This window comes from Galleria mellonella, unplaced genomic scaffold (genome assembly GCF_026898425.1).
Source record: "Galleria mellonella isolate WM207_F2 unplaced genomic scaffold, CSIRO_AGI_GalMel_v1 utg200, whole genome shotgun sequence".
Taxonomy (NCBI): Eukaryota; Metazoa; Arthropoda; class Insecta; order Lepidoptera; family Pyralidae; genus Galleria; species Galleria mellonella.
Window position 1 is genome coordinate 2,377,165 of NW_026442034.1, and position 23,311 is coordinate 2,400,475.

Consider the following 23,311-nt stretch of genomic DNA (forward strand, 5'->3'; position numbering starts at 1 on the left):
GCGTGCGTTGCCGACCCTGAAGAAACCTCTTTACCGCCCTTTTGAAGAACCCCATGTTGTAGTCTCTTGGGAAAACCTCGGCAGGGAGCTCATTCCACAACCTGAGTGTTCGTGGGAGGAAACATCTCTGAAACCGCGCAGTACGCGACCATTGAGACTGTCACTTTCGTCGTTTAAACCCCTTATTACCCCATTGCTGAACATAATCCCTCACTTGGGGGGTATTGTTAGTAGTTGCCACGCTTGGCAGACGGATTGACAACCGCAGTTAGGCTTTAGAGATGTTTTAAGAGGGACGCAGCTGCACATTTCTCGCCTTCTCTTAGTCGCCTCTTACGAGACCAACGGGAAAGATGGCCTATTTTATGACAGGACCACAGATATAACAAGTAGTAATTGAGATAGAGAAGAGCTCCTATTTATCCGGGTCAAATCAATATATCCCGATCACAGGGATAAAGTAGCGAGTAAAAGTTAATAACCTATTGATATACTTCTTGGACTGTTATAATATTCTGCGCTTATTAAATAATCAATATTTTGTAATGTACGTACAATATATTAGAAATTCAATTAGAAACAGAGTAATACCAAGTTACGATCGCGTGACAATACCGTATTGTAGTCACTTTGTTAAATGACATCATTAAAATAATTTCTGAACAAATATTCAATATCAAACAATAACAGAATAGTTTAGAAAAATAAATACATGGCCTTGAGACGTGCAATATGTAACTGCCTATATTAACACGAGTTCCACATTTGCGGACGTGAAGATATTTACTAGAAAATATTAAAATATCGCACATATTGCAGAACTGTCCATAAGACACGTATCGATTTTACCCAATAAGAACTGAATGTGACAGAAAGTGACTTCTATCCCTCTTCTAATGGTATGTTATTTATTTATTTATTTATTTAGAATAAAATATCAAACGGTAGCAAATGTAATGAACACACACAGTACAGTCTGTACAGTCTCTTAAATTTTATTATTATTATTTCTTTTTAATTATACATAATTATGTGTTATTGTACTGATGCTTTCCTGGCTGAGCGTATCGGGAAACTGTAAAGCTCACTCTATTGATGAATTCAATAAATAAATAAATAATACAATTTTTTTCTGTACATTGATCTAGTTATACTGGGATACTCTGAGTTCGTTGCACGTCTGCGTAACCCAACTTCAAGCTGCAGCAGAAGATCAGTATTTGCTTTTAAGCAAAACTATCTCTGAGCTGTGGCCTATTTGGGTCACTGCGAATCACATGGCGAAAACATTTTGCATTTTAACTTTTGTGTTTTATTTTATAACTAACGGCCCGTCCCGACGTCGCACGGGTGGACATTTTTAACATTTCCCTTCACTACTCTGCTCCTATTGATCGTAACGTAATGAAAAGTTTACTATAACCTGCCTAGGAGTATGAAGAAGAATTGTACCAAGTTTCGTTAAAATCCGTCGAGTAGTTTTTGTTTCTATAACGAACATACAGACAGACAGACAAAAATTTTACTGATTGCATTTTTGGCATCAGTATCGATCACTAATCACTCCCTGATAGTTATTTTGGAAATATATTTCATGTACAGAATTGACCTCTCTACAGATTTATTAATAAGTATAGATTATGTAATTTATTTGACTTTAGCTGTAAATTTATGTGTGTCATAGATGACACAAATAAAGTGTTTATCTATCTATCTATCTATCTCTGAAGGCCAGCAAATAGACCCGATTTTAAATAAAATACCAGCTTTATGCCCGTTACTTCGTACGTGCAAATTTAATAAGTAGTAAAACCAATTAAATTTACAATTTCTAAATAACATGTCAAGACTATAACTTCAGAAACACAACTATGTAAACCTCATTCAATTTAGTGCAGCAATATCTGCGTGACGCCGGATCAAACATACACATAGACACACACAATTTTTTTTTAAATATTATATTATTAAGACCCATCATATTTTTTTTTCTTAAATATCTCCCACGTGTACGTATAGCCATCGTCTAGTTACGCGTGTTTCCGCCAAGCAGTTGTGCTTGCATGGTTGTTTCAATTTGATTTGAATGGTGGAATATGGCAGTGAAAAATCTCAATTTTTTTTGAGAGAAGAGAGAAACGCAGAGCTAATTCATACAGCCAGGCGTAGAACATGGCTTTATATAGCCCGGTAGCTAGTAATAGCCTGTCAGCTTACGCCTCAATTTTTTTCATCGCCTACGCCACGACCTGAATTTACAAATACAACGAGTGGTCGTAAAATCACAAATGACTCGGAAATAACTTTATGTCCATTGCATTCGTAATGAGCTTCGTAAAAAAAAATATATGCATTAAGAACTATTTATATAATGTATAGGAAGTCGCCGTATATTCTTACTATTATTATAAACATAAAAATGAGTGTTCCTTTGTTTTTTTTATACTTCTGAGATTGCAAATAAGCATACGACCCACCTGATTGTAAGTGATTACTGTAGCCTAGCAATTCCTAAAGTGGGTTTCGCGGAACCTAGGGGTTTCATAACACAATTACATTTTTTTATGCATTTATATAGACATGAGCAGTACCCATGGACATAACAAAGTAGATATACTGTTTCACACATGATCCCCCCCCCCCATACGTTGCCATTCCCGAGAACTCAGGTGTTACCCTGTAAATTCACTGCCATATTCCACCCTTCAAACCGAAACACAGCCATGCAAACACAACTGCTTCACGGTAGAAACACGAATGGGACAGAGGTGTCTAAGCAAACGACTTTTGTACAGTCTCCCTCTGCTAAAATCTAATATTACATTTATTTTAGCGTTAAGGCGCTGTAAGGTAACATTCAAACTAATTTTTACATTTATAATATTAGTTTAGATGTATGTTTGACGTATCAATACACAGCTGATGTACAATTTTTATTTATAACATTAAAAACTTAAAATTTTGAATATAAAGTTCATTTGTGATTTAGACCAGAGGAAGACTTTGTACAAAAGTCGATTGCTTGGGTACCTCTGTCCCATTCGTGTTTCTACCGTGAAGCAGTTGTGTTTGCATGGCTGTGTTTCGGTTTGAAGGGTGGGATATGGCGTGAATTTACAGGGTACAGAGGAATAACATCTGAGTCCTCAGGAATGCGTCCCCCATGCGTTGCCAGGGGGTATCATGGGCGAAACAGTATACTCTGTTATGTCCATGGTACTGCTCATGTCTATAGGCGACGGTTACCACTTTCCATCAGGTGGGCCGTCAGCTTGATTGCCATTCTAAGTTGTATAAAAAAAAATTCATGAATTAAAATTTAATAGCGCAGTAATAATTTTACACGCAAACGTGTCTACTATGCTTGTCTATGGTTTTGGTAATTTGTGAGCCGCGAAATATACCAAAAAGTCTTTCCTTTGACATCGAATAAAAAATAAAAAATAAAACACTAAAATTAACAGATCTGAGCGGTTCATAACCTGAATAGTTAAATTTGCAATATTCCCACAGTAGAACTAATCTCAAAGTCAATTAAGACAGAACCTTGAATAAAAACTAGTACACAAATCATGTCGTCTCCGCTGCTAAGCACAAAACTGGTTGTTGTAATTCCTTAACGGGATTACACAGGTAATCAGTCGATGGTCTCCCGGCACGTTGTTGCTCGGTCTGTCTACTTGTCTATGGTCAGTCGGTATCATAATATGGTTAGCGCCCAGATCGTCTACATTCACGAACGAGAAAACATCAGTTATTTATGGTTTCTGACTATTTTAACACAAGTACCCATGTATCCTACTGTCCTGTTAATATTATAAATGTAAAAGTTTGTAAAGATGTTTTTCTGTTTATTGAAATTTGATAATTTGTCTATTGAAACTTCTTTGTAATCAACATGTAAATTTAAGTCTAGTCACATCTATATGTGGATATTATTTTTATACTGTATTAAGTTTTCTTCAAATTTTCTTTTTTGACTTGCATCTGTACGTACCAAATATATTTGTTAATATATATTTTATTGGTTCTAAAAATGTCTATTTCCACTGTGACCCTCTATAGCTACATTGTTATTTTAATTAAAGCGGTTAAATTATGTTAAACCATTTGATAAATGTCATTAAGAATAATTATTATTATGTTTTTAGTATAACAGTGAATGTCACATAATGTCACACGCACCTGACAAAAAGTATAAAAAGTAATCGCCATGGATGTCACAGAATACCTTGTGGTATCCATAGTTTCCCACATATCTTTTTTATAACATCAATTATTTACATAATTTTTTTTCTGTCTTTCTTAATTAATTACCATATAATAAATATGATTATGATATGATACTGCCCGCTAGTAATTAATACTCCTTTCCACTCAGGGTTTGCTGGAAGAGAACTCTTACATAGTTAAGCTCGCCTGTTGTACATCTTTATTTTATATATATTATATGTTGTAATTTTTTGTGTACAATAAAGAATAAATAAATAAAAAAATATTGTACGATTTAAAATAGCATATAATCGGCCTACCATATGGAAAGTAGTAATCGTCATCTACAGACTTGAACAGGATCTTGACTCTAGAACTAGAAACATTGCAATTTTCCTCAAGACTAATAAATTAAAAGGAATACTCACATTGCACGTTCACGTAGATATCCTTGTATACGTATCCGATCGAGTTGGTCGCGTTACAGCCGTAGTTGCCAGTGTCCTTCTTCACCAGGTCGGTGATGATGATGAACTTGCCGTCGTTGCTGACCCGCCGCCGGGGGTTGCCCGGCGTTTGATCGATCGGCACTCCGTTGTGGATCCACGTGATCTGCGGCGCAGGGGTGCCGCCGGCCTCACATCTGATCTCAGCTGTTTCACCTTCAGCTTTGTTCTGGATCTCAGGCTCCACGGTGAAGAACGGTGCCGCTGTAAACATATTTCAGAATTAAAATATATTCTAAATTTATATTACACTAGCTGTATCTCGCGGCTTTGCCGGTATTGGTTGTATTGTGATATTGAATAACCTATAGCCTTCCTAAAAAAATGAGCTATCAGATGCAAAAAGAATTTTTCAAATCCAAATGGTAGTTTCAGAGATTTTTTTTAATGGATGATAATGGAATGGTAATCCTACACGCGCTATCGGTATACACCGGCGGGGCACCAGTGAAGGATGATAGGTGAGGATGAAGCAGATCAGTTACGAATTCAATAAGCCCATCAGCCCGTTCATCGCCCATCGTGACGAATTCAATAAGAATTGTTCACGATGGTTTCCAGGGGGAACCACATGAAAGTCGACCCAAAAGGGCATGTTGCTAGTAATGGGGTTGTCAAACTCCATTGCTAACAACCCCTTTCCCCGCAGTTTCAGAGATTAGCGCCTTTCAACCAAGTCTTTCGTTTAGTTACATTAGTACAGATATATAGGAACATCCGAGCCGCTTTTCTGCCCACACTAAAGGACAAAAGCGTGAAGTTATCATCTACATATTATATTTTCCACGTGCGGTAACGGAAGAAAACATATCACCATTTGACCACTCCTTTTCATTCACGGAATGTCAGAAGTCATCCATGAAGCAGTTGTGTTTGCATGGCTGTGTTTCGGTTTGAAGGGTGGGATATGGCGTAAATTTACTGGGTACAGAGGAATAACACCTGAGTCCTCAGAAATGGCAACGCATGTTGGGTATCATGGGAGAAACAGTATATTCTGTTATGTTTATGGTACTGCTCATGTCTATAGGCGACGGTTACCACTTTCCCTCAGGTGGGCCGTCAGCTTGTTTGCCATTCTAAGTTGTATAAAAAAAAAACCTCTTTTTCAATGTTATTGTCCTGGAGGGGTTTTACTAAGTTTGATAAGTGGTTAAAAATTTTGATCGTCATGTGGTATTGCTCATTTTTGTAAAGTGTAAAATGAGTTGAGTCTTTTTTATTTATTTTACCATTTGTTTATTTAAAGCACTGCTCATGTTACACGAGTAATTACATACACCTACATGTGCCAAAATTATTTACTACCTGTAAAAACAAACTGTACTATCACACAGAAGTGGCATATATGTAATTATTATTGCTTCGTTCAACCCACATAATTGACCTAAATAACAGTGACCGCCGAGCTTCGAAACGTCCATAGTGGAAATTGTACTAGTTACCATAAAAAAATCGATTAATTTGTCAATAAAACAGACAGCCTGGGACACTGGGCGGTGTTTATAAAAGAATAATTATAAAGATTTATTAGTATGTACTTGTATTCAGCCATTAACTGTCCACTGCTGAAGGTAGGCCTTCCTCATAAGGGGAGTTTTGCCAATAATTGCCACGCTTGGCAACCGTAGTTAGGCTTTTAGAGATGTTGCAAGAGGGGCGTTGCTGCCCATCTCTCACCCTCCCTTAGTCGTCTCTTACGACACCCATGAAAAAGGGGCAGACCATTCTATGGGCCTACACGGCGATCATACACAATGTGAAGGCACAAATCTATAAAATGCTTGTCATGCGGGTTATTATAATGGATGATAATGGAATGGAAACCCATCCCACGCTAACGGTATATGCTGGCGGGGTACCAATGAGGGATGATAGGTGAGGATGGAAAGACAGGTCAGTTAGTCCATTGTGATGAATACACCTGGGATTTAGCACGATGGTTTCCAGGGGAGACTACTTGGAGGTCGACCTGACTATGTATATTGTTAACAATGGGACTGGTAGTCCGCACTACTAACTAACAATCCCTCCCCCACATTAGTGAGGGATGATAGATGAGGATGGAAAAACAGCTCAATTAGCCCATCGTGATGAATACACCTGAGATTCAACAAGATGGTTTCTAGAGAGATCACTTTGAGGTCGATCTGATAGGATATATTGCTAGCAATGTGACTGGTAGTCCCCATTACTAACAATCCCTTCCCCCCGCCCCAATATACTCTGTTATATCGACCTCCAAGTAGTACCCCCTAGAAACCATCGTGATGAATTCGAGGTATATTCATCACGGTGGGCTATCTGATCTGCCTTATCATTCTCACCTACCATCCCTTACTGGTGGCCCTACAGCGTTTATCATTAACGCAGGCGCCGCTACCAATCCATTATCATCCATAACAAAACATGATAATTATTTTACCTCCTCTGTATGAGCATATTTCATTCTATAAATAAATAGTTACATTGTCCATATACGAAGTACATGTATATAATGAGCAACATATGTATATTAATGCACAACCATTTATCTTATAAATTGTGACCACCACACCACAACCGCAAATTAATGTTATTATTTTCTATTTATTTACAACATTTGTTCAATAATAACTATTGTGATTTATGTATCTCGTAATTTTATAGATTTTATTTTAAATTGTTTTTTTTTTTGTATTTTCTTCCATATTCCTTGTTTGTGTTCTATTGTTCTTTTGAGAAGAATGGAAGGGAATAGTACATTACTGCAGCGGCCAGCAACTGAGACATTGATGGACGAACGTACAAATGTGGGCCGAGGCGTAGCCGAGGCACACATACGTGATTCCGTCGATGCCTAGTTGTGGCCAAGGTTTGTATAGTACTTTTCTCAAACAATGAGCGGAAATCAAAAACACAATTTTACTTTTTAAGTTCAATGACGAATAACGAACAATAACAATTTTTCACGCGCCATAATGTTCCTTTGTTTTTTTTTTTCAATAAACAGCTTTCTATTTGCAAGCCAGTTCGAAATTTAAATAAAACCTTTTATTAATTACCTCCTTGGTAGCCATGTTTCGAAGTAAAAGGTCATTCCATTTTTAAATTACAGGACAGATATGAGTTTACATAGTAATTTATCTGGCCGCAAAACACGACAGATATGGATTTTCATACAACTTTTGCCGGCCGCTGCCCGCATGTATCTGGCCAGCATAAGGGAAGGAAGATGACGATGATTCTTTTGTATACCACATTTATGAATAGAATATCTCATAAACAGTGAACTAATTCCTAAATTACGTGGCGTATAAGAAAAAAAATATATACAAATAGTAATTACTCGTACTTAGTTTAACACTTTTAGATATGGGTGCCGATTGCTCACGATCCTATCTAATGATCTCATTACATGACTGAAATGATGATTTTGCTATATAAAACTTCACCCTACTGATCGATTCACACACTGTATCGTATAAGACGTAAACACGGGATGCGAGACTACCCAATGTCTACAAGTTGCAATATATTCCCCTACAAGGATTTCCCGGCGCGTCACGGCTTCCAACAAGATTCACAAATGGTAATTGCAACGTGATCCAATCCCTTTGTAAATACCTACCTATAAGACGGGAATTTACTATAAAGATATCTATGTCTATTCTTTTTTATATTTATAATTTTTAAAAATTTTATTGTCAACAGTCTCAATTCTGAATGTGTTAATAGATAATCAGTTATGTTTTACGCTATTAAATTGCTTGTAATATTTTTTTTATATGTACATTTGTTAAAAAAAAAAGAAACAGCGCCAAAACACATTGTTAAACAACGTAATGTAGCATAGACACAATTTTTTTTTACTTCATGATAAACACATTGGATTGAAAATATTTAAATTTAGAACGCGCATTAATATACACACAATAAAAAAAAAGAAAACAGATAAAAACCTTTTTAATTTGAAATTTTTAAAAAATGTAATGAGGGATGTGTAAAGTATGTGTAAACATATTTTTAAATGATAGTACTTTCAAGTCAATCGACTGAATGCATATATAAACAAATTTAATCATAGCCTCCTATGCAAATGGTTATTGAGGTAGCATTTTTGGGCTCCATATATAGCTGCATAGTACGCTGTATGTACAATAATAAATTAAACGGCGCATATGTTTGGAATGATTTCCCGTGTTGCCGAAAGGAGAAATGATACTGAAATTTTAACACTCGTGGGAGTGTCCATTAATCAGAAAAAGCTCACGGGATGGAGATGAAACTTATATAAAAGTTATACTTTGAGATGATTATACAGAGACCACAAAATATTTAATTTTAGATGTTTCTGCCCTACCCATTATGTTGCTAGCAACATAGCCCAGCCAGGCTTTTTTTATATATTTGTATTTAATAGTCTTTTTGAGAGATATATATATATAATACTTTTTCTCTGTATATTTTAATAATATACGGTTTGACATGAGAACTTGACCGTTTTTCGTCTGATAAACATACATATATACACATCCTCAATCACATTACAATATGCAGGTGGCTCAGGGCCGTTCCTTATGACAATCTATGGGAGTGACCTACGTTCAGCAGTGGACAGGTAATGACTGAGATGATGATAATGATGATGATGATGATATTAGACAAATATACTTCATTAAAAGTCCTCACACTTAAGAGAGTTACAACTTCATAATTGAGACATTAATTAAATTTATATAAAAACGTTTCTTTAAAATTCCATATTTAATGGAGATCTTAATGCTATTAGGGTATAAACCCACCCTTTTGGAGAGTATCGCAATATTTTCGATATCTTTACAACGAGCGCACCCTAACCTATTTACATAGTCATTTCTACAGCTTGAATTTACATAATCGAATATTATTTATTGTGTAAACGTGTCCGAACGACCGCATCATCCCCCCGGTAAACATAACCCAAAAATATATTGTGATATCTCAATTAATGTGAGAACTGGGTGACCGAGATATTGGCGTGCGTGACAAATGTATGACGTCACTGGACTGTAGTGTAGCGCAATGTTTGATGCGCGTCGCGTGCACGCGTTTTCGTCGACATTGTCCTGGGATTGTGACGCTGTTCACGAGAACTAGCGTCCATTATAAACGAGGGTTTATTGAATGACTGCGCTGGGACGTCTCTAAATAGCTCGAGATATCATAACCTGGTACAAGTATTTGCAGTTGTATATTTTAAGCCTTTGGGTTAATACAAGAGAATTTACTATCATTCTGTATGAGTATATTCTAATATCTACTAAAACTGAATAATTCTCCATAGAAACATATGTCCAATATATGTTTTTATACAATTTAAAATGGCAAAGAATCTATCGGCCCACCTAATAGAAAGCAATAATTATCCGTTAGTCTCTTATTCCCTACAGCACAATGAACATAACATTTATGACACCCTGGTACATCTCATGCATTACCGTTCCTGAGGACTAAAGGTGCGTTCAAGTATTAATGCAATTTTTGAAAATTTTTAATCCTTTCCCATGTAACGTGCCTTAACATTTTTCTTAAATGGCGGACAGACATACCAGAGGGAGACTTTGTACAAAAGTCGATTGCTTGGGTACCTCTGTCCTATTCGTATTTCAACCGTGAAGCACTTGTGTCTGCATGGCTGTGTTTCGATTTGAAGAGATATGGCGTGAATTTACAGGGTACGGAGGAATAACATCTGAGTCCTCAGGAATGGCAACGCATGGGGGGTATCATGGGCAAAACAGTATATTCTGTTATGTCCATGGTACTGCTCATGTCTATAGGCGACGGTTACCACTTTCCATCAGATGGTCGTCAGCTTATTTGCCATTCTAAGTTGTATAAAAAAAAAGACAAAAAATATTTTATCTCGTAACGTTCATGTAATGTATTTTTAATTTTTTTTTTTGTTTGTTACCTCTGACTCTGTCAGATTTAAACCGATTTAGAAAACCTTTTTTAATCTGAAAGGATATACTTTTACAGATTGATCCACTAGAAATTTTATCAAAATCGGTTCAGTAGTTTTGAACACAATACAAGTCATTTTTTATGGAGTACAATCCTAAATACGTTATAAAATATTATTATACAAATAAATGAATGTACAGACACACCTCAAAGTTTTAAATAAGCGACCTTCGAGGTAATATAGACTGTCCTTCAGACTGAATAAACAAGCCGACAGCCCGCCTGATGGAAAGTGACAACCATCGCCCATAGACATGTACCTATATATCACATAAATATACCGTGACAATATATATAATATAGATTACAACAGGCTTCCAAGGAAGCGACTGCCCAAAACCGGGCCGCCTCCATTTAAGCCTGACCCTTTATTTGGCACGAGGCATTGTACCTTCGTTTGGATACTGAACGTGCTTCGGCGCGTCACTGGTTAGCAAAACGTAACGTAAACGATCACGTTTTAGGTTACACAAATACCCGTCCCGTGTTGTGTGTTAATTAACGAATACATTGGCGGCAGATTGCGGAAGTGTGCGCCCTTTAGTGTCCCGACTTTGACGTCCATACATTTTTCAAACTACTTTCTCTAACAACAAAATATATCTTCACACAAAAGTATTGTTACATCTTTTTTTAAAGCCAAACGAGTGAATCCTAGCTATTTCCATACTTTAAACGTGCTTACAACATTTTACGAGGATTCTGAGAATATTCTATCGTCACTCGACTGCATTAGACAACAATTTTGAACAATGTTTTTAATCCAATTTATAAATCAGAAAATCTTACGAGTATTCTAAAAATAATTTATTTTATTTATTTAAATAAGTTTATTGAACAAAAGAAAATATGGAACAAAAGGTGGATTTAATGCTAGTAGCATTCTCTACCAGTCAACCTTTGGGATGAACAGTGAATCACGAACACGGTACTTCATTATTGGAAATATTTATTCCATTCATTTCCAAACATTCCTTTGTTGCTTGACGGAAAATAATATTAGAAAAACAAAATATAAACGTGGCAATAGAAAACTCATACCCTGAATCTACCTCTTATGGAGAAATGTGTTCAATATCGCTATATTTATTTATTTATTATTTTATTAATCACTCATATTATATCATTCAAAAGGGAGCCTTATGATATGGACCTTATGGGTTGTCGTCATGACAAAATACGGTGATAATGTCTTTCGAAACTGCACTTTAATTTTTTTTTAATTAAGGGTACAATAGTGTTGGCGTCCCATCCTCACTACTTGATACAAGTGTAGGGAGTCTGGGAGTCTACCTTGAAATGAAATTCCGAATTCTCAGACTCAATTTCGTATTTTTGTTCATACTGAAATGGGCCCAGTAAATAGAGCTTAACATTTCGTTCGTCATAAATCCTACCATAATAGTCCAAAAGAACGATATTTTAACTTTTTAAACAGTATATATTATGTAATTTTAACATCAAAGTGTTTAGTTCGATCCCGAAATTTCGGAAACCATTTCATGGTAGACCCTCTGCCATCTGTTTTGATTCAGGTGTATTATAATGATAATAAAACTCACCTTCGATGTTCAGATTGATGGAGTACGACTGTGCCGAGCCGACCCCGTTGCTGACCTCGCAGGTGTAGGTGCCCTGGTCTTCGTACCGGGGCGACTTGATGACTAGCGTTTTGCCGTAGTTGTCTTGCGTTATGCTCTGCGATGACAGTATGGGGCTACCGTCTTTCTTCCACACTATTAGAGGAAGAGGCCTAAAAGGGGAAAACACTATTGTATTATACAAATATTACCTAATAGCTTAATTTAAGCGAGGCGAGATGTTTCCTCTTAAGTCGTAGCCGTATTTCATCAGTTACGTCGTGACCGGGAATAACTATTGCAATAGGATCGAAATTTAGGCACGTTCAGTACAAATGAATAATCGTGGTAGGAACTTGCCAATTATTGCGAGTAAAGATTCCAGTGTAAAGATAGTTGACGTGACAGACGTCCCAATTTAAATGTTTTTATTAAATTGAAAATTATATGGGACTAACACGGAAGTAAACCCTATGGAATACGAAATTAAAAAAAAAATACATCGCATTCTAAATACTTTGATAAATAAATTATACTAGAATTAAAAACCTATTTCATTTTTTTAGGGATTAAACTTTAGTCCTTTCGCCAACCAGTATGGCAACACAAGATGGGTATCATGGTTGTTACAGGGTATTTTATCACGTCCATTCACGACTGTAGGTCTACCCTACCGGGTCGAACTCCACGCGGTTCCCCCTGGAAACCACGGTGACTAATTTATCGTTCTATTGGTCACATTGGACTAACTGGCTTTTCATTCTCATGAATCACCCCTCACTGGTGCCTCGCCAGTATATACACGATAGCGCTGGCGGGGTTACCATTATGCATTAAAAAAAATAGGACTATTGGCGACGATCACTAATTTCTATAAGATGGGCCATCAGCTTGTCATTCCAAGTTATAAAAAAAGTTCAAAGAGTGCACCGTAGATATAGAACAGAAATAGAATTTGTTTATTTGTCTATAGATCTTATAGTCATTTTTTATACAACTTAGAATGGCAAACAAGCTGACGGCCCACCTGATGGAAAGTGATAACCGTCGCGGTATAGACATGAGCAGTACCATGGACATAAGAGTATACTGTTTCGCCCATGATACCCCCCATGCTATTCCTGATGATTCAGGTGTTATTCCTCTGTACACTGTAAATTCACTGCCATATCTCACTTGTAGGCACACTCTCGCCATATTATATACAATAATGGCTGTTATTGTGACAGTATAAGCCGTAGGTATTATTCTCACGAGAATTGAACTCACTAGTGTTGATACACATAATAAGATCAATGTCTATCTTGGGCTTCAAGAAAAAAAAATATAGGACGAAAATATGTATGACAGAAATTCAGTTACGTAGACATGTTTTTGTAAATAATACTATTTATAGTATCAACAAACAGATGGCCCGCCTGATGGGAACCATCGCCTATAATGAATCCATACCATAGACATCAAAACATAATATTATAACGCGCGGGGCATACCGTTTGAATCTTTTTATGGATGATAATGGAATGGTAACGCCGTCTGAGCTGTCGGTATACACTAGCAGGGCACCGGTGAGGGATGATAGGTGAACATGAAAAGGCAGGTCAGTCAGCTCATTGTGATGATTATACATGGAATTCAGTAAGATGGTTTCCGGGAGGGACCGCGTGGAGGTCGACCTGATAGAGTATATTGCTAGCAATAGGACTACCACCGCATTATTAACAAACCCCTCCCCCATTTGTAAACGGGTAGGTAGCTAACTTAGCGTCCATTGTTACAAACTTTTGCATTTATAATATTAATTGGGGTAACCATTCCATTATATCTTGCATTGAAACTACTAAACTACAAACTCCAATTTGCTAAAGTTTTGTCGAGTGACCACAGAGTATTTGTGTTCAGACGTTTTTTGTTTCAGTTAAATCTTTTTTAAATTATTTTTTGTTATTTTTGTGTAATATTCCTTTTTATATGTTATTGTACTCATGCATTCCTGGGTGAGCGTATTGGAAGACTGTAAGGCTCACCCAGTGGATATAATAAATAAATAAATAAATTTAAAAAAAAACGTGAATGAATTAAATTGAATAAAATTGGGTAGATAGCTAACTTAGCACATACGGGGGGAAAGGGATTATTAGTAATGGAGACTGAGAATCCCATTACTAGCAATATACCCAACCAGGTCGACCTCCTCGCGGTTCCCTCTGGAAACTATCATGATTAATTCTTGATGAATTGATCATGATGGGCTAACTGGCCTGTTTTCATTTTCATCAATCACCCTTCACTGGTGCCCCGCCAGCGTATCCCGTTAGCGCAGGCGGGGTTACCATTCCATTTTCATCCAATAAAAAAAAAAAAAAAAAACTTAGCACATACGACACCCACTTTACATACCAATTCAAATGGACGAAACCGTAGGATACTATATACTAGGTATGTAATTTATACATGAGACGCAAGCTTTATTAATTATATATACACCAAATTATGTCTATTATTATAATTGTTGTTATAATTAATATTAATTATAACAATAGACAATATAGTGATTCATTTGTATTTAACTGGATAATGGGAATTTACTGAACTGTTTGAGATGACTCATTAGTACAGTGACTGAAATACTAGTTTCAAATTTTGAATTAAAAATCTGGATTAATGAATAAGGTATAGTTAGTAACGCGGACTACCAGTCAGGTCGAACACCACGGGAAACCATCGTGCTGAATTCCAGGTGTCTTCATCACGATGGGGTAACTGACTTGCTTCCCCTAACATCCTCACTGATGCCCCGCCAGCTTATACCAAATAGCGCAGGCGGGGTTACCATTCCATCATTACCTATCAAACCCTCAATCTCCCCACCCCATCCCGTATAAAAAGAAATAAACAACACTTACGTGCCACCGTAAATGCAGTATAGTTCCACTCGTTTCCCCTTCAGGCCCCTCTCGTTCCTCCTGGTCGTGTACTGGCGTACTGGCTCGTGTTTGTTGAGTGCCGGCGATATGCCGGTGGGTTTCACCTCCAAATACACTTTATTGCCTAATTTGTACTCATTCCTGAAGATTGACTTAGCTGCACACGTGTAAGCGTAGTTGCCGCTAGCATCATTACGCGTCACGTTCGAGAACCAGAGATTCCCTTCTGGGTCCAGGGTCATGCGCGAGTTGTTGATCGTCTTCAGTTGTCCCTGGTCGCCTTGTAACATCCAGTACACTTTCGGGCTCGGGTGACCGTCCGGGGGCTCGCACGTCAACTTGAACGGCTTGCCCTCTTCAGCCGTGATGATTTGCTGGCCGTCTGTCTCCTTGAACGAGTTCAGTTCCGCTTTCCTCACAAACACACTGTTCGACGTGGCCGTTCCCCATTCGTTCTCGGCGAAGCACTGGTACTGGCCGAGGTCCTCGTCCCTGGGCTTACTGACCACGAGAGTACCGCGGCCTGGTTGCTGCGATATACGATTGTCGTAACTTGAGTACTCGAAAGGCTTGCCATTCTTGATCCACCGGTATCTGTTTGGACAAAACAGAAAATAGAATTAGAAACGCATTTTTTTTTTACTAATTATTATTATTACATACATGATATCTAGAGTGAAAGAAGAGAAGACTAGGGGGCAACTCAGATAGATTGAATTTCTTGACCTGGAAATCATTGTGAATAATTTCTGGTGAATCTATCATGTTGGATCAACTGATCTGACTTCATCCTCGTCTATCATCTCTCATTGGTACCCCATAAGCACATATCAATGGCGCAGGCGGGGTTACCAGTTCACTGTCATAAAAAACTCGGGGTTACTGTACTCTACAGCTGACCACTTAAGATATACCTAATGAAATTATAGTTTATCTAAGTAAGTTTTAGGTGTAGATGTCTATAGGAAACAAAACCGGAACGCGCATTTAAAACCGGCATAGGTAAGCGCTGATTCGACTTATAACTGTTTTAAGGATGCAGCAACTTAACTATACTTTAGTACACGTACATTAGGTGTCTTTCAATTTCTTCGGACGTTTGTTAATTAGTTACGATAAGATGGCTGAACAGGTGAGTATGAAATTTGGTACGTCGATGGAATGGATTAGCACATATAAAGCTTTTCATGTCGACGCATGCGAACAAAGCAGAGGTCTACAGCTAGTTGACTGATAAGAGAATTCAGGTTACAAAATTAATCATCAAGCTAAATTATAGTATTAACTAAACCTCTTTGAATGAATAAATCTAAGAAGCTGTCCACTATTTCCTGGTAGCAATCGAACTCATTAATTCGACATAAATAGACACGAGGACCTGCTGTTAATGAAATCACCAGTTGTGATTCATGCGTACCGCGCTGATAGGTCATATTTATTTCAATCTACTACTAGTAAATAATGTAAGTCTTTCAGCTAATTGATGGAATTATAAGTAACCGTATACCGCTGCTTCGCTTGTGATCACGTGACGTCGAATAGTCTAACAACATTCTTCGAGAGATAAGCTATCAATGCAAAATGAAATTTTTAAATATGACTGGTTAAGCGCCGAAATTGCCGTGTAGTCCAGCCTAGAATAGATCACCCATTCTTTCGAATGACCAAGGGAATATAAAGGACGAGGGATGAGCAGCAGCGTCTCTTAAAACATCACTACTACTACGTGACAACTACTAGCAAAACCCCTTTATGGGGGAGCCCCATGTTCAGCAGTGGACAATTAAATGCTAATATGCTATAGCTAGGTATTACAGGGTGTTCATACAAACAAACTACCGTTTTATTATAGCAGTATATATTTTACTCCGCAAAAAAACAATGACTTCAAACGTGATAAAATACATCCATGAACAACGATATATTTATAAGAAAAATAACTATGAAAATATTCAGATTTAGATCTCGGAATCGTGTATGCAAGTAAATATTCATCGCAACAAGCAATTGTTTGCTCTACAAAGAAAAATCGTTGCAGCCGCAAAGAAAATCGCCAGAAAATTTATATACTCGTAGATGCAACACGGGAGTAAAACTTATCGAGGTGTATCAATTTTCACACCAGTCTAGTTACCGTGCAGGCAATCAAGTATCAAAAGCCTATATCTCAGTCATGCGAGTACATCTTTTAGTTCAAGCACGTTCGTAATTTAGGGAGATTTAAATTGACTTCTGATGTATATTACAATTTAGGCTCAGAAATATATATTAAAGAATAAAAGGTGGATGGACTGTGTGAAAGATGATATGCATAAAAGAGAAGTGAGCTCGGAAATGATAGTTGACAGAAGAATACACAATCCCCACATAACGGACCCCAAATAAATGGGAAAGGACAAAGCAATTACGATGATGGTATCCCCAAATGCATGAGAGAAAAACATAGCTAGCTTTTGAGTCACTTTAGTAGATAACACTATGCAGTCATCAAAGCTGATTCATATAAATATGAATAATTCATTCTAATCGGCAACATTGAAACAACAATATGACAAATGAATCTGCATTTCAAAAAGGAGGAGCTATTCGAATTGCCTGTACTCGTATTTTTTTGTGTATTACGTAACGTTTTCGCCAATTCTTAACCGATTTTGATGATTATTTTCATGTATTTCTTTATTGTATTTGCGAAAAATATATTCAGGGAAATATATAGAACTTATTAGAAAGGCTAGGTTAATATCTGTCAGAGATGTCTTCTAGCCAACTTAACGTAGGAAAATAGCGAAATGGTTAGAGGAATATCTAGAGAGCCTTGTTTTACATATCAATAAGGTTCGCTTCTGCGTTAGGCCCGTATTGAAATCTCTATATTTACAAAACGAAATTCTTAGAAAATTCACGTCTCTTTAATATACTAAAAAATATGAATATATAAAAATTGAAAAGAAATAATACATTATTAAAATTCCATTTTCGAAAGGCGTATATCTGAAATTGATGTAACATTTGGATCTCTATACCATATATATCATTATAAAAAAAAAAAACAATGTTACTGACTAATACTATTCACAGTTCAAATCTAACATAATTATAGACTACACTATTATTGCGGTAAATGATTGCTATATGGGTTTGGTAATCATATAGAAAAAAAAAAAAAAAAAGCAATGTTGCCAGCCTATCGCACTTAATATAACCGCACTGAGACCAGCCAACTATCTATGTTTATGGTAAATTATTGCCTTAAGGGCAGGTATAATATATTTATCACCATAATTGCAACAACGTGATTTTCAACTCCGTCTAAGATGTCGTAAATATACAATTATAAATTTTTGTATGGGCCCGTTAAATCACACATGAATTTGGTGTTGAATTCATTATTAGGAGCTAAGCTAAACTTGACGGCCTTACGACGTCACCGAGCGAGTACTTGACAGCTACCTCATATCTAGTGACCCTGGGAACTATAAAGCTTTCATATCGTATTTTTTATCTTGTTTATTTTTAGAGATGTTAGTCTTTCAAACATGATATTTCCATTGCTTGTATTTATGCAACACTACAAATGTATTTTATCCTACAGAAAAACAGCGACGCTGTTTGCAACAATAATATTTATGTGTGCTTTCCACACATACCTACTTATAAATGGTGTTTCGACACATTACACTCTTATTTTTTTTAACTTAGAACACGGATTCATATGTCTACAAATAGATTTCGCTTCGCAGACAAACAGTGACACTGTAACAAAAATATGTATATGTGCTTTCCACATGTACCTACTTATGAATGGTATTTCGTAGATACATTAGACTGCTATTTTTAACTTAGAACGCTAATTTGTATGCTTACAAATAGTTTTTTTTTTCTTCACAAACAGGACCAAGAAGAAAGTAAACGTTATAGATTGTAAAAATAAATAATTATCAAAATCTGATCAGAATTAGGTATTCGCAGAACCTTCTTCTTCTAGACGTACCTTATTGTCATAAACCATTTTTCTTTAATTAACATTACACATTATTTGAAAACGAAAAAAAAAAACAGTTATTATTAACTTATTTATCAGCATAACAAAAGCTTACAGAATCTTAACTTGTATGCGTCGCTTATGTGAGAGAGATGATATCATGTCTTTGACCTTTGAGCGAGTTCGACCTAGAATCGCGATATTTTTTAAGATGACGATATGTATATATTTATATGATTCTGTATTTATTTAGTCCAATGTGTTTGGAAAAAAAAACACATTGATAAAATGTGGTGTTACATATTTAAAAATATATCTAGTTTAATATGTTATGATTATATTTGAAAACAATAGTAAATGTTTATTTGGGCGTAATTTCTACCGACTATCATGCCTTTATTTATATAAATATAAAACCTATTTTAACTATTACACTGTTTTGTCACTCTCATTCAAACTGAGAATTTATTACAAAAGAAAGAGACAAAATAGTTCAGTAACTAAAATATGTTTTTAAGAAGTTTGATGTTTTTAGAAGGAAGTAATATCCTTATTGTTTTCACTTGATATATCAGAAACAAGCAGTCATTATCACCATTGCAATATTGAATAGAATTTAAATAAACAGATGTCGAATTATCGAATTGTTTCTTATCTGCTAATTGATAGGATGAATCATCTATTGAATCTAGAAAACCATACCAATGTCAAATACCTCAAGAAATTGTTATACTATATTATTGTTTTTGTTAATTAGCATGCTGTGTTTCCTATAAAATGATTGTACACTAAATATAAATAGACAGTAATTTTAATATTAAATCTTATCAGTGTAACAATTGCTAGGAGACCAAATAAAGATAAAATAAAATAAAAAAAAATCAAATAACTTTTGGAATATGAATTAAATTATTTATTAAAGATACAAATATTAAATTTGGTATTCATTCGAATGTTACTTCGAATAGCCAATTCTTATAATAAAATTAAAGCTCACGAATACATACAAGAATGAGTCATTTCGTCAGATTTAGCATAATACGTGTACCTAAACTCTATTAGGTGGGGGGAGAAGGGATTGTTAATAATGGGGATTAGTGGCCCCATTGCTATCAATACGCCTTGTCAGGTCGACCTTTCCGCGGTTCTCCCTGGAAACGATCGTGTTCTATTCCAAGTGAACTCAACAAAGCTAACAGACCTGCCTTTTCATCCTCACTTATCATCCTTCACTAGTGAACCCGTCAACGTATACCGATAGCGCAAGCGGGTCTACCATCCCATTTTCATCCATTAAATAAAAACAAAACCTTCATTAGGCAATAAAGTATTTATAATTTACAATTTCGCTACGGAACCGTCGAAAGTAATATTATTGGAATCTCGACTACAAATATACAAGAAGGCTGCGAATTTATTACTGCAATGGAGAAAACCTCGCCTAGGCAGGTCAATACATCGTTGGGCATTGAAACCTGAGTTTCCCTTTCTCCGACGTATGTCTAAGACAACACACCTATTTGAAACTAAATATGTCTACAGCAAAAGGTATATTTTAAGTCATGTTTCATTATTTTTTTATATATTACTTTTTAGGTCGATAACATATAAGGGTTTGCGAATCTCCAAAATGTATGTCGATACTCGTGTAAGCCTTTTAACAATGTTCTGAGTTATAAAATCTTATCTCAAACAAAAATAATATTGGGTCTTTTCGGTTCTTTTTTTATTTAACATCCTTTATATCAGACCTGGGTAAATGGCGACCCGCGGGCCGAATCCGGCCCGCGGTAGAATTTTGTCTGGCCCCTGAAGCATTGTATATATTATTATTAGTTAACACAAATATTAGTTTTTGTCTAACATAAATTGGTGCATAAAAAATTTTAGATAAAATATTAAGCAATACTTATACACATTATCAGGGCCGGTGGGAGTCAAAATTTTTACGCCAGGACAACCGATCTTTTCGGAGCTTAATAAATATTTTGATTTAAAAATGTTGGTTTTAAAATTCATTAATTGATATCCTCAGCAAAAATAAACTTAAAATTAGAAAAAAAAAAAACTGGCCCGAGATCAAATTTTCATCTGCAATGTGGCCCGACTATCAAAACATTTGCCCACCCCTGCTTTATATAATATTATGTCAGCAATTCCAAACACTACGAAAATGGAAAATGGTAGACAGTTGTAGTGATTTCTACACTTCCAACTCATATTCCATTACACGTTTCATCTACAGTCTCGATAGTAATATACTACTTATTCTTTAGTGGGTGACACGACAAGAATATAATACCACCACTGCGTTTTATCCCCGGAGTGTCTCGTAAGAGGCGACTAGGGGCATGTAGCACAATATATCAATACAAGAGATAAAATGACGATGTAGTAACAACAATCGAAAAAGGAATGTTGCGTTGGTTTGGCCATTTGATAAGGATGGATGAAAGAAGAATTACGAAAGAGATTTATCAAGCAAGAATGAATGGAGATGTCGGTAGGAGCCGCTGTAGACGGACGTATGTCGACCATATAGACGACGTGCTGAAGAAGGGCCAAATTAAAAGTACCCGTAACCGGCGAGCGTGTATGAAAGGATTGATGAATGTGGAAAAAGCGAAAGAGGATTTGTTTGAATCGAAGCATTTGGCATTCCATTGTTTCTGGCTACCCTAATGGAAGACAGGTGTGACAGATATGTATATATGTATATGTATGTAAGAGATAAAATTAAATTCATGAAGTGACATCACTTCACCCAGTGCAGTAGACCTTGGCTGGCGTCAGTTTATGACTGGCTACGCAATGATCTAATATATTTTGCATTATTTTAATTACCCACAACTATCGTCATAAGTTCATATAGTTAAGCAGTCTGGGATCAGACATTTTTTCTGGCTTCGCCACAGTCGGGTAAGCACAATGCCCGTCCACTGCCTACTCGTGGTTATGCGATCGATCTTATAGACGCGACGACCGTCCGTCGCAGGCGTCCGCGACCCATATTACGACTAATTATGTCTTGAATTATGTCATCCAGCTATATCGATATTGGCTTAAATTATTGGTATGCACAATGGTGCGACTCCATAAAGGAAGTTCTCGATTCGTCTGTAATATTCAACCGAATTTGAAAAAGAAGGAAGTGATTTTGATCTAACAATTTTAAACTACAAAACCAATCCTGTAAGTATATCCTTGGAGATAAAAAAAAGAGTTTTCTAAATCTGTTTATAAACGAACGAGTTATTAAGTAATAAACAAAAAATACAAACTAATTGGGAACCTCCTTTTTACGAAGTTTTGTTTACGAAGTGTGGTTTATTTTAAAATATGACGTTTTATCCAGATATAAACTTTTTATTGCATTTTATTACAGTCATCAATTTACTAGCTTTTACCCGCGACTTCGTCCGCGTGACCGGGATATAATGTTTACTAACAGGGATAAAAAGCAGTGTAAATCTTCTCCATCCCATGTAATACGTTTACACTGAATTACATAATGATTGATTGAGCCGTAAAAGCGCTACATAGTAGCAAATTAACAAAATCACTTTGCATTTATAATATTAGTGTTGGGGAGTATGATGGATTTCCCAGTTTTATGGTGAATAATAAATCAATAATTGTCTTTTAATAATAAATTGCTTCCGTACATTTGATAGAAAATTATAGAATAAAAAAAAACAAAAGAAGGTTAGTGAGATAAAATACAAATATATGGCTATTAAAATAAACCAAAAAGGTTACAATCGTCAACAATTAGTAAAGATTATTTAGTGGTGACCGACCGATGCAAACTCTTTAGACATTATTATACTTTTTTATATACATTTACTTTTAGAATGTTCTTATTATTTGTAGTTTCAATTTTATATTTTTTGACATATATCATATTGCTCTGTTCCTTGCTTGCTGTTTAATTACATTTGTTTCGCTACTAAATTCAGTGTCTACATCATTTCATCACCTCATCACAGTCCACCGCTCCGTAATAATTATATTTATCAATTGACACAAACACTCAAAAAGGTATCAATTCACCAAAGATATTTAATTTAGCTAGTAAAAATCTATCAAGAAATAGGTATCACAAGAAACTTCAAC

The 23,311-nt window shown here is 36.0% G+C and overlaps 1 protein-coding gene across 4 annotated transcripts in view; it reads right to left on the bottom strand.

Moving 5' to 3' along the window:
* LOC113516451 (neuroglian) overlaps positions 1-23,311 on the bottom strand; it is a 60,724-nt gene that overhangs the window by 33,015 nt on the left and 4,398 nt on the right. For all 4 annotated transcript variants that reach the window (XR_008252763.1, XR_008252764.1, XM_052894279.1 and 1 more), the window contains 3 exons: positions 15,193-15,807; positions 12,269-12,459; positions 4,641-4,922 (listed from right to left, as the gene is read on the bottom strand). Coding sequence is in view for 2 of the 4 variants with exons in the window: in XM_052894279.1 (XP_052750239.1) it covers positions 4,641-4,922; positions 12,269-12,459; positions 15,193-15,807 (1,088 nt within the window). In the remaining 2 variants the exon portion in view is untranslated. The remainder of the gene's footprint in view (positions 1-4,640; positions 4,923-12,268; positions 12,460-15,192; positions 15,808-23,311) is intronic.